The sequence below is a fragment of the Dryas octopetala genome, chromosome 9 (genome assembly GCF_963921425.1).
Source record: "Dryas octopetala chromosome 9, drDryOcto1.1, whole genome shotgun sequence".
Taxonomy (NCBI): Eukaryota; Viridiplantae; Streptophyta; class Magnoliopsida; order Rosales; family Rosaceae; genus Dryas; species Dryas octopetala.
This window is the reverse complement of record NC_141374.1, coordinates 18,384,221-18,398,382: the sequence shown is the minus strand read 5'-3', so window position 1 is coordinate 18,398,382 and position 14,162 is coordinate 18,384,221. Positions and strand designations below refer to the sequence as shown.

General features: G+C 38.3%; 3 protein-coding genes across 4 annotated transcripts; 1 reads left to right on the top strand and 2 right to left on the bottom strand.

The window, feature by feature from the left end:
• The first annotated feature begins 355 nt into the window (after window positions 1-355).
• Window positions 356-4,970, top strand: EMB1865 (CRS1 / YhbY (CRM) domain-containing protein). Its single transcript, XM_086256711.1, has 9 exons — window positions 356-1,405; window positions 1,631-2,096; window positions 2,182-2,312; window positions 2,534-2,878; window positions 3,290-3,446; window positions 3,528-3,820; window positions 3,902-3,961; window positions 4,156-4,239; window positions 4,506-4,970. The coding sequence occupies exons 1-9, from the start codon at window positions 536-538 to the stop codon at window positions 4,569-4,571; spliced, it is 2,472 nt and encodes an 823-aa protein (XP_086112837.1). The 5' UTR covers window positions 356-535; the 3' UTR covers window positions 4,572-4,970.
• A 351-nt stretch (window positions 4,971-5,321) lies between these two features.
• On the bottom strand, window positions 5,322-8,636 carry ESP1 (hydroxyproline-rich glycoprotein family protein). Its single transcript, XM_086256712.1, has 7 exons — window positions 8,499-8,636; window positions 8,244-8,321; window positions 7,700-7,738; window positions 7,059-7,628; window positions 6,877-6,969; window positions 5,911-6,093; window positions 5,322-5,811 (listed from the first exon to the last, which is right to left on the bottom strand). Exons 1-7 carry the CDS (start codon window positions 8,589-8,591, stop codon window positions 5,686-5,688), a joined length of 1,182 nt encoding a protein of 393 aa, XP_086112838.1. The 5' UTR covers window positions 8,592-8,636; the 3' UTR covers window positions 5,322-5,685.
• A 1,686-nt stretch (window positions 8,637-10,322) lies between these two features.
• On the bottom strand, window positions 10,323-12,230 carry NAC058 (NAC domain containing protein 58). 2 transcript variants are annotated; one of them, XM_086257097.1, is made up of 4 exons: window positions 12,068-12,221; window positions 11,146-11,417; window positions 10,574-11,033; window positions 10,323-10,543 (listed from the first exon to the last, which is right to left on the bottom strand). In XM_086257097.1, the coding sequence occupies exons 1-4, from the start codon at window positions 12,219-12,221 to the stop codon at window positions 10,323-10,325; spliced, it is 1,107 nt and encodes a 368-aa protein (XP_086113223.1). The 2 variants fall into 2 exon arrangements, with proteins under 2 accessions (XP_086113223.1, XP_086113224.1); XM_086257098.1 differs by having other exon boundaries at window positions 10,323-11,033; window positions 12,068-12,230.
• Window positions 12,231-14,162: the final 1,932 nt, after the last annotated feature.

Below are 14,162 nucleotides of genomic sequence, written 5' to 3'. Positions count from 1 at the left end.
AACGAAGGACAACATATGAAATTAAAGAGTAAAAATAAACAAAGTTCGGGATTAAAACGGATACAACACGTCACAACTCAAATATATAGCGTCAAATATGGGCATGATACATTCTCCTGTCAATGTATCACAACATACTTAACACTAACACTGCATTTAATCCACCTTATTAGTAAATAAATTTTTTTATTTGACCTTATTAGTGAACATAAACAAGAATCAAATTTCATGGCACTTTATCCACGTCAAAAATCATGAGGAGCGCTCCACCGTCGAAAATTACAGAAGCGCCCCAATTAAATTCCCATATGTATATATATACGAAAGAAAATTATCCTAAACTTTTCGAGAAAATCTTATCGTCTCCTCCAAAGTCCGAACTGAAACAACACAGACATATAGTCTTCTCCAACCTCCCGTCAGTCCAGTCTCCACAACTTTCTGGTCAACCAAACAATGACAGAGAAAATCGAACACCACCATTAACAACGACAGTAAGCTGAACTCAACTTCATCTTCAGTCTTCACCACAACAATGGCCTTCACAACCGCGAAAATTTCCGAAATGCCACTGAGGAACTCACTCCCGCTGACCTCTCACTCACCGTCGTCTCTGAACCTCCTCTTCTCATCTCCAAAACCGTCATTTCACATCCTCAAACCTTTCTCCTCTCTCAAAACCACCGAACACGGCGGAAACCCGAACGCCGCTAAACCCTCGCACAAATCCAAACCCCCCTCTGCTCCGTGGCTCAACAAGTGGCCCAATCGCAACCCTCCCGCCGATTTTTCCCGCCAAAAGATCAACGACAAGGTTAAAGTCAAGGACTCGTACGGCCGAGACCAAACCATCAAAGCAAATACTGCAAATACCACTCGGTACTTCGACAAGGACAAAGGCCAGAGCGCGATAGAGAGAATCGTGTTCCGGTTGCGGAACTTAGGGTTAGGGTCCGACGATGAGGAAGAAGAAGAAGGCGATGATGGTATCGGATTGGACGGTCAGGATTCAATGCCAAGCGGGGAAGAGAAGCTCGGCGATTTGTTACAGCGCGAGTGGGTCCGGCCGGACTATATATTGGCCGAGGAGAAGAGCGGCGATGACGTGGCGTTGCCGTGGGAGAAAGAGGAGGAGATGAGTGAGGAAGAGCAGGTGAAGGGGTTGAGGAAGAGGAGGGTGGTGAAGGCGCCGTCGTTGGCGGAATTGACGATTGAGGACGAGGAGCTGAGGCGGTTGAGGAGGTTGGGAATGGTGCTTAGGGAAAGAGTCAGTGTGCCCAAGGCAGGGATCACGCAGGCGGTGCTCGAGAAGATTCATGATAGGTGGAGGAAGGAGGAGCTGGTGAGGCTCAAATTCCATGAGGTGCTGGCTCACGATATGAAGACCGCGCACGAAATTGTTGAGGTTCGTTCAGTTCTTGGATTTTCGGTTTACTTTGTGTTATGATCCATGTACATTGTTTGTATCTATGTGAAAGTGAATGTAATTCTTGCTGAATACAACTTGGACAATAACGCTTTAGTTTAGTGATGAACAAGTAGAGTTGTTGGCATTTGGTAAATTTGACTACTTGCTGTTGTGTATTTCATTACTTTGTTAATGTAACTGACTGCTTGTAGTGATGGTCAGCGTCGAACAGGGGGGTTAGTTTTATGGAGATCAGGAAGTGTCATGGTTGTGTACCGTGGGAGTAACTACAAAGGCCCCTCTAAATCCCAATCTGTTAATAGGGAAGAAGATGCTCTTTTTATCCCAGATGTTTCTTCAGCTGAAACTCCGGTCATGAGAACCGGGAATGATGCAACTTCTCGTGCAGATAAGACAGAGCAAGCTGTGAAAATTCCAGAACGTCATCAGGACATGACAGAGGAGGAAGCTGAATTTAACAGCTTATTGGATGATTTAGGTCCTCGTTTTGAAGAGTGGTGGGGTACAGGAGTACTTCCTGTTGATGCCGATTTACTTCCTAAAACAATTCCTGGTTACAAAACACCTTTCAGGCTTCTTCCTACTGGGATGCGGTCGCGGCTGACTAATGCAGAGATGACCAATTTACGGAAACTTGCTAGGTCGCTTCCTTGTCATTTTGCCCTTGGTAGAATTCTCCTTCTGTCTGTATTTTCTTTAGTATACCATGTCATTATATGACATAACACTTCATGCTTATCTTCATGATGAAGGGAGAAATAGAAACCATCAAGGGTTGGCATCTGCTATTATTAAACTTTGGGAGAAAAGCTCTGTGGCGAAGATTGCTGTCAAACGAGGTATCCAGAATACAAACAACAAATTGATGGCTGAGGAGCTGAAGGTCCTTCCTACATTGTCTCTTGTTCAATGCTTTTGATACTTGTTTCTAACAAGATAATGCAATTTGGTTTATTATTTTGTTGAGTCAAAGTCGACCACTTGAAAAGCAAAGTACTCATAGTTACAGTACCAATCAAACCAAGTTTCTTTTTTTGTGTGGAATGATAATGTGTAGAATAAAAACCGAAGCGTACTGGTTTTAAAATTTCTTCTATTTTGCAGACATTAACAGGTGGCGTTTTACTGCTCAGAAACAAATATTACATTGTCATTTACCGTGGAAAGGACTTTCTCCCAACAAGTGTAGCTGCTGCTCTGGCTGAAAGACAGGAATTGACGAAACAGGTTCAAGATGTTGAAGAGAAAGTGCGGATCAAAGCAATATATGCAGCTTCTTCAGGTGCAGAGGAAGGACAGGCACTTGCAGGAACTTTGGCTGAGTTTTATGAGGCTCAAGCCCGATGGGGAAGAGAAATATCTGCTGAAGAACGTGAACAGATGGTTGAAGAAGATTCAAAAGCCAAGACTGCAAGGCGTGTCAAACGAATTGAGCATAAACTAGCTGTTGTAAGTATTCTCTGTATCCTTTTTTTAGTGTAAGGGTCCCAACCCAACACTCCCACTCCTTGTGAAGTGTACCAATGACTTTGGCCTCTTTAAATACAGTCCATAGTTTTCTGTCATAATTTGATTTTGTTGAAGTGCCAAATTTTTTTAAAATATTATTCACCATGTCCTTGGAATAGTTAAATTTCCCTCTTGTATTTCCAGAATTGGTACACCCTCTGAAATTTAGGAGTTAGACTTTGTGTTCTCTTTTTTATACATCCAGTGTACCAGATGGTGCTCTTTTTGCGACGTATGTTTTCTTAACAAAATATATCATTAACATCCATTCGATATATAACTTAGTTACTTATTAAAATATATCTGTATATATTCATATGACTTATTTTGGAATTTTGAATTCATCCACAGGCCCAAGCCAAAAAGCTTAGAGCAGAGAAACTCCTATCCAAGATAGAATCGTCAATGCTTCCTGCAGGTCCTGATGATGATCAGGAAACAATCACTGATGAGGAACGAGTTATGTTTCGCAGGGTTGGTTTAAGAATGAAAGCATACTTGCCTGTTGGTGAGTAATCCTCTACTTTTTGGGTGAAGATAGAACTTTGAGTGGTTAAACACTGATGATGGTCTTTATATAATGTACCAGGCATACGTGGTGTTTTTGATGGCGTGATTGAAAACATGCATTTGCATTGGAAGCACAGAGAGCTTGTGAAATTAATAACCAAACAGAAGACCCTTGCTTTCGTTGAAGATACAGCTAGGTTATTGGAATATGAGAGTGGTGGAATACTTGTGGCAATAGAAAGAGTCCCAAAAGGATTTGCTCTTATTTACTATCGTGGAAAGAATTATCGGAGACCCATTACCTTGAGGCCACGGAACCTTCTCACTAAGGCTAAAGCATTAAAGCGTTCAGTGGCCATGCAACGTCATGAGGTTTTTTTTTCTTTTTTTTTTTTGCTAACCCAGATTTTGTGTTGAATTACGTGTTCACTGATATTTATCTGTGCCATGTAGGCTCTCAGTCAGCACATATCTGAATTGGAGATGACCATAGAGCAAATGAGATCTGAAATTGTAAGTTATAGGTTCACATTACCTTCTTCATATTCATCTGTTCCCTGTAAGCTTTAAGTGTATGTGTGTGTATCCCTGACCAACATAATGGCTGGTATACAGCTATGATTTCTCCAGTAGTGCATGACACATTTGTGCTTTTTGTGTGGGTGTTCGCTTATGTCTATGACCATAGCTTTGTTGATTCCGAGCAGGGTATTTCTGAAGATGCAGACGATGAGAGTACCCGGTCCTCAGGAGATGCCAACCAAATTGATTGCGTCTCGGAATTTGTCCAAGTGAGTTATCTATTTCTCATTGTCATATATTTACCATCCAGTGGTCATTATGCTCCCAACCAGATTTATTGTATTAGTTACTGTGGTCAATGTACCAAAAATTTGGGCTTAGATGGCTTGGGTTGGAGTTCGAATTTTCAGCATACTCCTCTAAGACATTTTGTTTTCCCTTGACTATTCCCTTTTAGGACAATTTAAAAAATTAAGAGCCTGTTATGAATTTATGCAGCAATGAGAGTAAAATATTTGGTTGTTCTTATTTGCAGAGTGAGGATGAAGATTCCGATGCTAGTGACAATGATGAAGGTTCTGATTGGGAAAATGAAGATTAAAAGTTTAGAGTTTGAAAAAGTATGATCAGTTTTGAGCAGGAATTGTTGGAAATGGCGAAATTTGGGATGCTTGTGAGAATTAGGCATGTGATGCTAATTATCCTGCTTGGTGGCTGTTGTCTAAATTATCTGCAAAGAGGACTCTGTGGCGTGGATTCGATGAACCTTTTCTTCAAAGAGGACTGGACTGAGTTGGCAGCGAAGGAGTAAAGTAAACATGGAAACAGATTGTTATCAATTGAGATTCGAGAGAGCTGCACACATCTACTTATTCTTGGTTTTTTGTATACGTAAAATTCCAATGTATTTTATCGCTCAATAGCATTCATTAATATAATGTTTGACCAACACCAAGCTCTCTCAGCTCTCTTCATTATAAAAGGGCGTCCTGTTTTTGTATTGTAGTTAGTCAATCCATTGTTTCTATTTAGGTAATATTGTCTACTTTTTTCGTTTTTGTATCTGTGTAAACTACAATGAATGTGGATTTAACACTTACAAATGTTTTCAGCTGCATTCCCATTGTAATTAAACGGCAATCAAGCCACAAATCAATGCTCTTGACAACTATAACAAGTAGGTAAGTGCATTGATTTGAAGTCATCATACTTTTGAGCACGTGTAACACCTAGTGAGTGATCTGAGTATCAAAGTAGCACGATAGCTCAATGTATTTTAAGCAATTTTGTGACATCCATGCTTGCAGATTTTAATAGGGTAGAATGTACAGTTGAGTCACATATATGAATAAGAACAAGAATACTAAATGTTGTTATGGAGACCAAATTCACATCACAGGAACCAACACTAATACCAGATTGGCCACGGGGGAGTAAAATAGGAAATGCAAGTCACAAGATTCTCAACAAGAAAATTTGCCGAGTAACTGGCAGCATATTTCCAAAAGATACAATTACAACACCTTGATGTAACTTGTCTTGGAAGCAACTCTTACGTCTACTTCTGCTTATAGCGGCAATTGATAACTAATAAACTAATGTGATCGACCAATAACTTGGATCACTAAAAATAGCACATTGAATTCTCTTCCCCAAGCAAAAATTGAAGTTCAATGATGTCCCATTTCCCTTCTGAAAATACAAATTTCACGAGTTTATTGGCGTAGTATCTGCTGTAGCTGTAGCACTTGATTCCTTTGCTCTGGAGGTAGGAGATTAATTTGTTCTGGTGTGAGGCTCATGACCTGTTGGAGCAGTGCCTTCTCCATCTCGGGGCTCAACTGCACAACGAGCAGAAACGTCAAGTGCTGACAATAAAACTCAAGCTATAAATAAAAGCTCCAGCTGACGTTAAACATAAACAGTAGCAGATATATTACAGGTGGGGGGCGAGGAGGCTGGCTGCCAGGGGCCATTTGACCAGGAACTATTGGCGGTGGTCCCGAAAGCTGTGTCACTGTCGAACTGTCTGGCCCACCAGACATCCAAGATCCTCTATCCCCTTGCATGGAAGTTCCAACTTGATTGTTGAACTCTGTACCTAAATGCATACCTCCTCCTCCCTGCAAGATAAAAGCATCAGGTAAGCTTCAATTATTATCCACCCAAACCTGGCACAACAATCAATATACCATGTTCAACAAGATGAGAGTACTCCTCAAGGAAAGCCCAATCAGAAGGGCATTAATGGAAAGCCCCAACTCACCAGCAACTGATAACCCAAAAAAAAAAAAAAGGACTACCAATGACTAGCAAGAAACAAAAAAGCTCAAAAAGTAATAGTGGAGTAACTATACATTAAAATTTGATTCCAGTTACTACTGAAACATTTCTCAGAATCAAGCAATTCAATTTATTAAAATAATGAAGTCACAGATACAAAACTACCACAAAAAAGCCTAAAATCACCTATCTATTGATGCAAATGGTATTTCACTCCTATTATTGGATGCATCACAGTCACTAGACTAAACATTATTCTTTAATGATATAAACATCAAGAACACAGTTGCAAGGTTTATTCAGGTATTTGGCTTACAATAGGGGGGAGGGAGTAACTAAACACAATTGAGAAAACAAGCTGCTCCAAAACCAGGATGTTAATGGGATGACAAAACCCAATCAAAAGTTTAAGCAGCTTGATTTCATAAGGCCTTCCTCCCAACTAAAGAAAGGAAGAATGAAAACAAGAAAACAACAAGGAAAATATTGTCATCACAAAGCTTAATAAAAGCAGCAAATTTAGGAAATCAAGCCTAAGCATCCCTGTACAAATATTATGTAGTGATCACACCCATTCAAGAAACACATTTTTTTCTTCAAGAAACACACACACACAAGCATACCTGATACATGGACTGTGGTGGTGGTTGACTTGGAAGTGGTGGTTGTCCCTGTGGGAATGAAGGCCCAACACTAGCAGGGGGCTTCGTACCTGACTGAGCAAATCATTGATAAAGACAATTAGTACAATCACGTTATATGTGACAAATTTTATAATGACTGGTGAACATAAACTTAAGCTTACATGAAACATGGATTGAGAAAAATGTTGGGGAGCAGCACCATGTTGGAACGCCGCATTGTGCCCCATTTGTGGGGGATACTGATGATGGAAGCTAGGCATCGAAGGTGGTCTTGGTTGTGGTGGTAATGGTGGCTGCAGCGGCAGATGAGAAACTCCAGTTGTCTGTAATGGCTGTTGCAACTGGCTGGAAGCAGCAGGCATTTGGGGTTGATGAAGTGAAGGTGGCTGCGAAGAAGAATGATGAAGATGTGTGGGTAGATTTGGAAGTTGAGAGGACTGTGAAAGTGATGTTGGGGGCATTTGAGGATTCATATGCCCCTTGGGCTGCTGTGGGGTCTGCAGGGGATGTGTAGGCATGGGCTGAGACTGATGATTTATTGCTGGAGCAGCAGGTGATGAGCTAGACATTGCAGATTGGTTTTGGTATTGCTTTCTTGCAGGAGCTTGGATCTGAGATTGACCTGTTTGGTCCTGCACAGTGACTTGACCTGGCAACTGAATGTTTGACTGCTGAGTTGGTTGTGTTGATTGCTGAGAATGTTGTGACATCGATGGCTGAATGCTGGGAATCTACAGACAACCTCAATTTAGCATCCAAAAAAATACACAAATAGGAAAACAATAAAAACAAAAACGCATACCACTTGAGGTGGCCGCACCATTCCAAGCATTATCTGTGCCTGGAGGAAGAATACAGATTGCAGAAATACAGTCAGAATTTATATCACCAGTTGAAAGTAAAATTAAATGGTAGAGTTCCCGAACAAAAGCTACTTAAATTAAGAAACCATTAGAGATCATGAATCAGGAATGCCACAATACTGCATTTCATGCCTAACAAATAACTTCTTCAAGCAATGAACCATGTCAGATAAGTCGTTGGTTAAAGCTTCAGCAGTCAGTAATCACGGACTAATTCAGCAATTAGAAAAGGAAGCATTTTTAATTTCCCACTGGGACTACAAAAGAAACTTCCCAACAAAGCCATCCAAACCCTAATCACACAAAATCATCTCGACAAAGCCAAAAAGAAAAAAAGAAAATCAAAATTGACAAGAACTGAGACCCAATTACACAAAATCATCTCAGCGAAAGAAACATAAGACATTAAAATCAGCATATTTAATCAGAAACGAAAAAGAAACGGCGAAAAAAAAAAACCTAAAACCCTAAAAGTTTAGGAACCTGGAAAAGAGCTTTGGTGAGGAGAGGGTTCTGAATAAGGATCTGCCTCGCTTGTTGCTGGTTCTGTTCTATCAGTGTCTGCATTTCAGAAAACAAAGATAACAAACACGGACATTACTCTTAGGTCTTTGTGGTGTTTGGAGGAAAATAAAATTTTAGAAGGAAAATTGAGAAAGAAAAAGAAAAGAGGGAGGGAGAGAGAGAGAGAGAAGAGAGAGAGAGAGAGAGAGAGAGAGAGAGAGAGAGAGGCAATACCTTCATCTGAGACATGATGTCGTGGAGCTGGTTCTTCGACATTCCGGCGATATTCGCCGGTAGGCCGTCGCCGGCGATTTGCTTTCCCGCCATTGTTCACTGAAACTGAAAGAGAGAACGCGCTTATGGGATGTGCTTATTGTTTGAGCTAGATTCTTTTTTTTTCTTTTCTTTTAAAAATGAAAAGTGGGCTGAGTTCTTTCGGACCAGCATAAATAGAGGTGCTCGGCCCAATAATGGTTTGGGCCGGATTTTTTGGGACCATTCATATATAGGGTAAAAATGTGTATACTACTTGGTCATTTCTTTATATCATATTTGTACATTTATTTATTATATTATACTTTTACCATTTTTATGATATATCTCTGGTTCAAGGAATTTCATTTTGTACCTATCTTATATCATTTTTATGTCATAATTGTATTGTTCTTATATCATATTTATTTATACTTTTAGACATTAATTTTATTTTGTACCTTAATTTCTTATATTATATTTTTACATATATGTATTTCATTTTGAACTTTTCTTAAGGTTCACATGCAAGTACACAATTAACCTTCATCAGGGCATTGTATGAATACACTTAATAATTTACATCTATTTTACATGCATGCGTTCCTTGATGAACTAGCTAGTTCGGATTTTGTGATCAAATATCCAATTTCGATCTAGTAAATATACCATACAAAAGCTTCTTTTTCTTTTAAACCAAAAACTCGTCTATAGTCTATATAGTAATATATACTACGTACGTACGTATACCATATCAACTTCTTTTTGGGTGAGACTACCATATCAACTTTAATTTGAGAGAGAGAGAGAGAGAGCTATTTAACAAAGAAAGATTTTGGTGCGTAGTTGAGATGCTCCATGAGGAGAAAAACTAGTGTAGGGAGTTGCTTGCCACCTTATCATGCTGAGTGGCACAACCAACCACTTAAGATTTGTCATTTGTTCATCTTTCACTACAAAAAAAAATACGTTAAGCGACGAAGCATTTTCGTCGACTTTAGAAAGCTACTTTGGGTGACAAATTTGGTTCTTTAATTTTTTTTTTTTTGTTGTTTTGGCAAAAGAAAGTGTGAAATTCTTTGTACTTAATTAAGGACGCAGATGAGTAAGTTTTTGAGGATATATTTGTGGGTTTCTTTGAAATGTGATCTTTGTCTAGTGATTGTGCCTCTTTGTCTTCTACCTATTTTAAACCCATGTTCAACCTCTGCACTTTAAGCCTTTATGGTAGTGGTATTCTTTTTTATTTTCTTAAATTCTTTTAATTTTTTCAAGGTGAGTTTTAAAGAGAAAAATAAATAAAAACTGTAATTAAAGATGAATAAATGGCAAATTCTAAGTGGTTAGTTGTGCCACTCAGCATGATGAGGTGACAAGTAACTCCCTACACATGGTTTTTCTCGCTCCATGGGATACATATTATATATATGGGAATTTTCCCTTCCAGCATGACATGCATTGATCGATCGAGCTGGAACATGTACAATAATTAAAAAATCACCATAATTAAACTAGGCATGCAGGTATATAAACCCTTATTTTTCGACATATTATAGATATATAGCTAGCTAGCAAGTTAACTACACCAAAGTGATCAACATTAATTGTTATACATGCAGGAATTACGATATGAACATGAGTACATGACCATATACGTACGTGCGTGCATGAGAACAAGCCCCTGTACTGAGTGTCATATCTTTCACACCCAGTTCAGGATTAATAGCTATCGCAGTTTACATTCAGATATTGTTAGCATTCATATTCATATTCGATCTTGATCGATGAGGCTGAAGCTAGCTAGCTTCACCAAATGGAGTCCAAGTTGAATGGTTGCTCCGGATTCTGTTGTGGTGGCATTGATTCCATCATCTCCTTAGACGTCGTGGTCGATGAAGAAGCTTGGAAATTTGTATTTATATCAGAAGTTGAGGGGCCATTCATAAAGTGAGACATTATTCCTTGGCCTTGCTGCTGCTGCTGCTGCTGCATATATGAGTAATGGTCTGTACCAGCTGCTGCTGCTGCTGCTGTAGCTAATTCTCTTGGTTGATAACTACTACCCCTAAGTTGTAATGCCCTAAGAAGCAAGGAATTCACTGACAGCTGATTTGAAGGACTTAGCAAGTTGCTGCTAGATGGCCACAGTGTCGACGCCGGAAGAGTGCTTGTACTATTAGCCGCCTCTCTTGCTGCTGCGGCGCCCCCCCAATTATTCATGTTCAGACTCATTAACAGGTTAATATCATTAACGTTATTGTTATTATTATAAGTAGTTTGTGTTGAAATGTTGCTAAACCCACCAGTAGTACTTTGTGTTGAATTTGCAATGCTACTAATGGTATTTAGATTTGGTAAGCAGCACTCGATGTCTCCAAATTCATTCACGATTGAGTTTGTATCATCATCATCGCATGGGGACTCAACACATGGTTGCTGCTGTGCTGAGGCTGCTGCTAGTGGCTTCTTCAATGCTGATGTGCTCTTTTGGAACACCCTACAAACCACCCATTCTTCCTGCATGTAACCAAACCCTCAAGAATTAATTAATTAGCAAATTAATGAATCAATGTGATAGGATATGATCTTCAAATTAATAGATTAAGTGCTTGCTTAATTAAGTATGTACCTTTGAGGATTTGAAAGTGGAATATTGCTTGTTTTCTAGTCTGTATTCGTGCATGACCCAGTTGCTTTTCTCACCCCTAGGAGCTCTACCCTTATAGAAGACTAGGGTTTTCTTCATCCCAACAAGTACACCTGCACGAAGTATTTCCTTGTCTTTCCCAGTTGTTTTCCAATATCCAGCTTCTGTGGCTCGGTTGGTTCGAAGCCCAGTTGGGTATTTTCGGTCTCTCAGGTTGAAAAAGTACCATTCTTTCTCTCCCATCGAAGCCTTGCCTGTACACCAGCCACATATATCATATATATGTTCACCAATTCATAAGCTTAATATATTGTTATTAATTTGAACTAAATTCTTCAATTTGCATTATAATTTTTTACAGGTCCAATTGCATTTTTTTTTAGGTCCAATTGCATTTTTTTTTGTTAATTCTTTACTGCTAGGAAAGTCCACTATATGAAAAATTGTCGTGGGAGTTAGTTAATTAATTCTATCTACTCTGGTAGAATTGGTCAAGCAAATCCAAGAGGAAGGAAGAGAGAAACATAATTTTTGGGATATCAAAATTAAAAACCCTCAAGCTCTTCCTCAATAAAAACCCAAACTCCATTGTTCGTTTTTGCTGGCACACAAGTGGATCGGACAAAATTAAGATTGCCTTAATTAGTTACAATTCAATAAGCCATTTTTGCAAAATAATTAAGACATGCAGATTATGATCGATCAAGAACAATATTAATTACCCAGAAGGAAGAAGAAAGAAATTATTATAGACCTTTGTACCAAAAGGTAAGGTAATTATCATTTTCAAAAAAAGAAAGGTAATTAAGCTAAGCTAATTAGCATTCCAGCTAATTAAACACATTAGATGTAACATAAGATTATAGAAGAAGAAGGCAAGTTTAATCTGAGATTAATGAAATACCTGGGAGGTCCCAAGGTTCACACTTATTGAGATCAACAACTGCTACAGCTTTTGAAGTGAAACCAACATCAGAAACCTTGCGGCACAGATAGTAGGTGATGAGTTCTTCATCTGTAGGATGGAATCTGAACCCAGGAGGAAGATTTTCCAGCATTTTTATTACTTTGATTTGATTCCTAAACCAAGTACTGAATCCTTAAATACAGGACCAGATATTTGATGCTCAAAAGTACGTGACTGAGCTGATCAATATAACATCAACAAGACGATATATGGTGAGGTATATATTAATGGTGTGTAGTTTGTGTTGCATAACTCAAACTTCAAGAAGAAGCAGCCATTGCCTTTAGCCAGTAGTCTTTTTATATTCTGATAATTACAGCTAACACTTTGACAAAGATGGTGCATGGAAAATTGGAAATGGAAGTACAAATTTTCTTATATGCAAAAATTAGTAAATTACCAAAAACCCAGACCCTGTGGCATTGACCATGAAGGATTCAATCAAAAGTGGATATGAAAGTTGTAGCTAGAACGAGGATGATGAGTGGCAATTATTTGGGCACGAGTGTTGTCTCTGTTGCCCACCAGATGATGATTTAAATTAATTAAATTATTAATTGTTTGTTCTATATATGATCCAGTACGTCCAACCACCTTCACCCATTTCTACCCACCGAACCCCTGACTGGCTAAGCTACTATTGTATAGTCCAATGGGAACATACATACCAATTTAATTTCTACTATCCCTTTTCATTCGTATATCATTGACACTTGTCGCCGTCTATCGTCATCTAATTTGTGATTGTGGCAGTGGGCCATGGCCTCTAAATAGCTTGCAACTCTTTACTTAATTAGTTTGCAAACAATAATTTATAGTAATTCTGCAAATAGTTATTGATAACACCAAATTAATAAAAGGGTTGTAAAATAAGTCCCATTAAAAAAAAAAAAAAAGCAACCTCAATTTCTTTTTGGGTAAGATTTTTTGGATTAATAAGGGCATACATGCATCATTAGAGATATATAAATATATATATATATGGTCAAGAATATCGATTGTTTGATATGGTGGAAAATTTTTAATTAATGAAGATGAATATAGGAAGTGCGCATGATATATAATGATATGATAGTTTTGTTCAGCTGGCATATATAGAGAATATTGCAGAACTGACAGTTTAAGATACTTGATGTGCATAGCTAGCTTATGTACTTTTTGTTATATTTAATATTGGATGAAATGTGGGAAAATATCAAGTTTACTAAGAGTGGTTAAAATGGTCACCAACCCACACGACTGTATCTTGCATGAGTAGGCGTTTTTGTTGGATTTTTCTTCACTCATCTCTCCTTTTGTCTTCCATGCTTCACATAAAATTCAATCCTAACCTCAACTTTTAATGTACTAGACTACTAGTTCTCCAATTTCCATCTTTCCTGCATGCCAGAGCTTCTAGAAACATATATTCATCCACATCTTTCTCTCACCTGCAAAATGATACAATTGGGCTTTTCGTATATATTGGAAAGTTTTATTATTGGGCTCTTGGGCTTGCAAAACAAGTTGATCGTGTAATCTAGTAACTGGAAAATTGGGCTTGGGCTCAATTTTACTAACATATAGATATGATTGTTGGTGTTAGATTTTTATTTTTTTATTATTTTGGTGTTAGATATGATGTGTAATTTAAGTATTGGTGCTATGTAGAAAAGCACAAAATTCCAGAAGGAAGGAAAGAAAAGAAATCATAATGGATGGATCATCATGGACCTAACTACTTATTATATAGAATTTCAAATCGTTCTATTCAGTCCAACTCTCTAAATTAATTTAATACTATCTGTAATTTAGTACTAAATATCTGTAATTTAGTACTAAAATTCTGATAGATATATATAATATGTGTCCACGCATGATTTGATTCGTGTCTCGCTAAGAAATCAACCCTTGAGTGGATCGACAACATATTGGTCAGCAGAAACCTTAGTGCCAAAGTTAAAGACAATTAGAAACAACCAAGAAGATTTCCAAAAGAAGCTCCAATTCACAACACCCCCACCCTCACCTTTTTAAAAGGCTCTTTATTTCA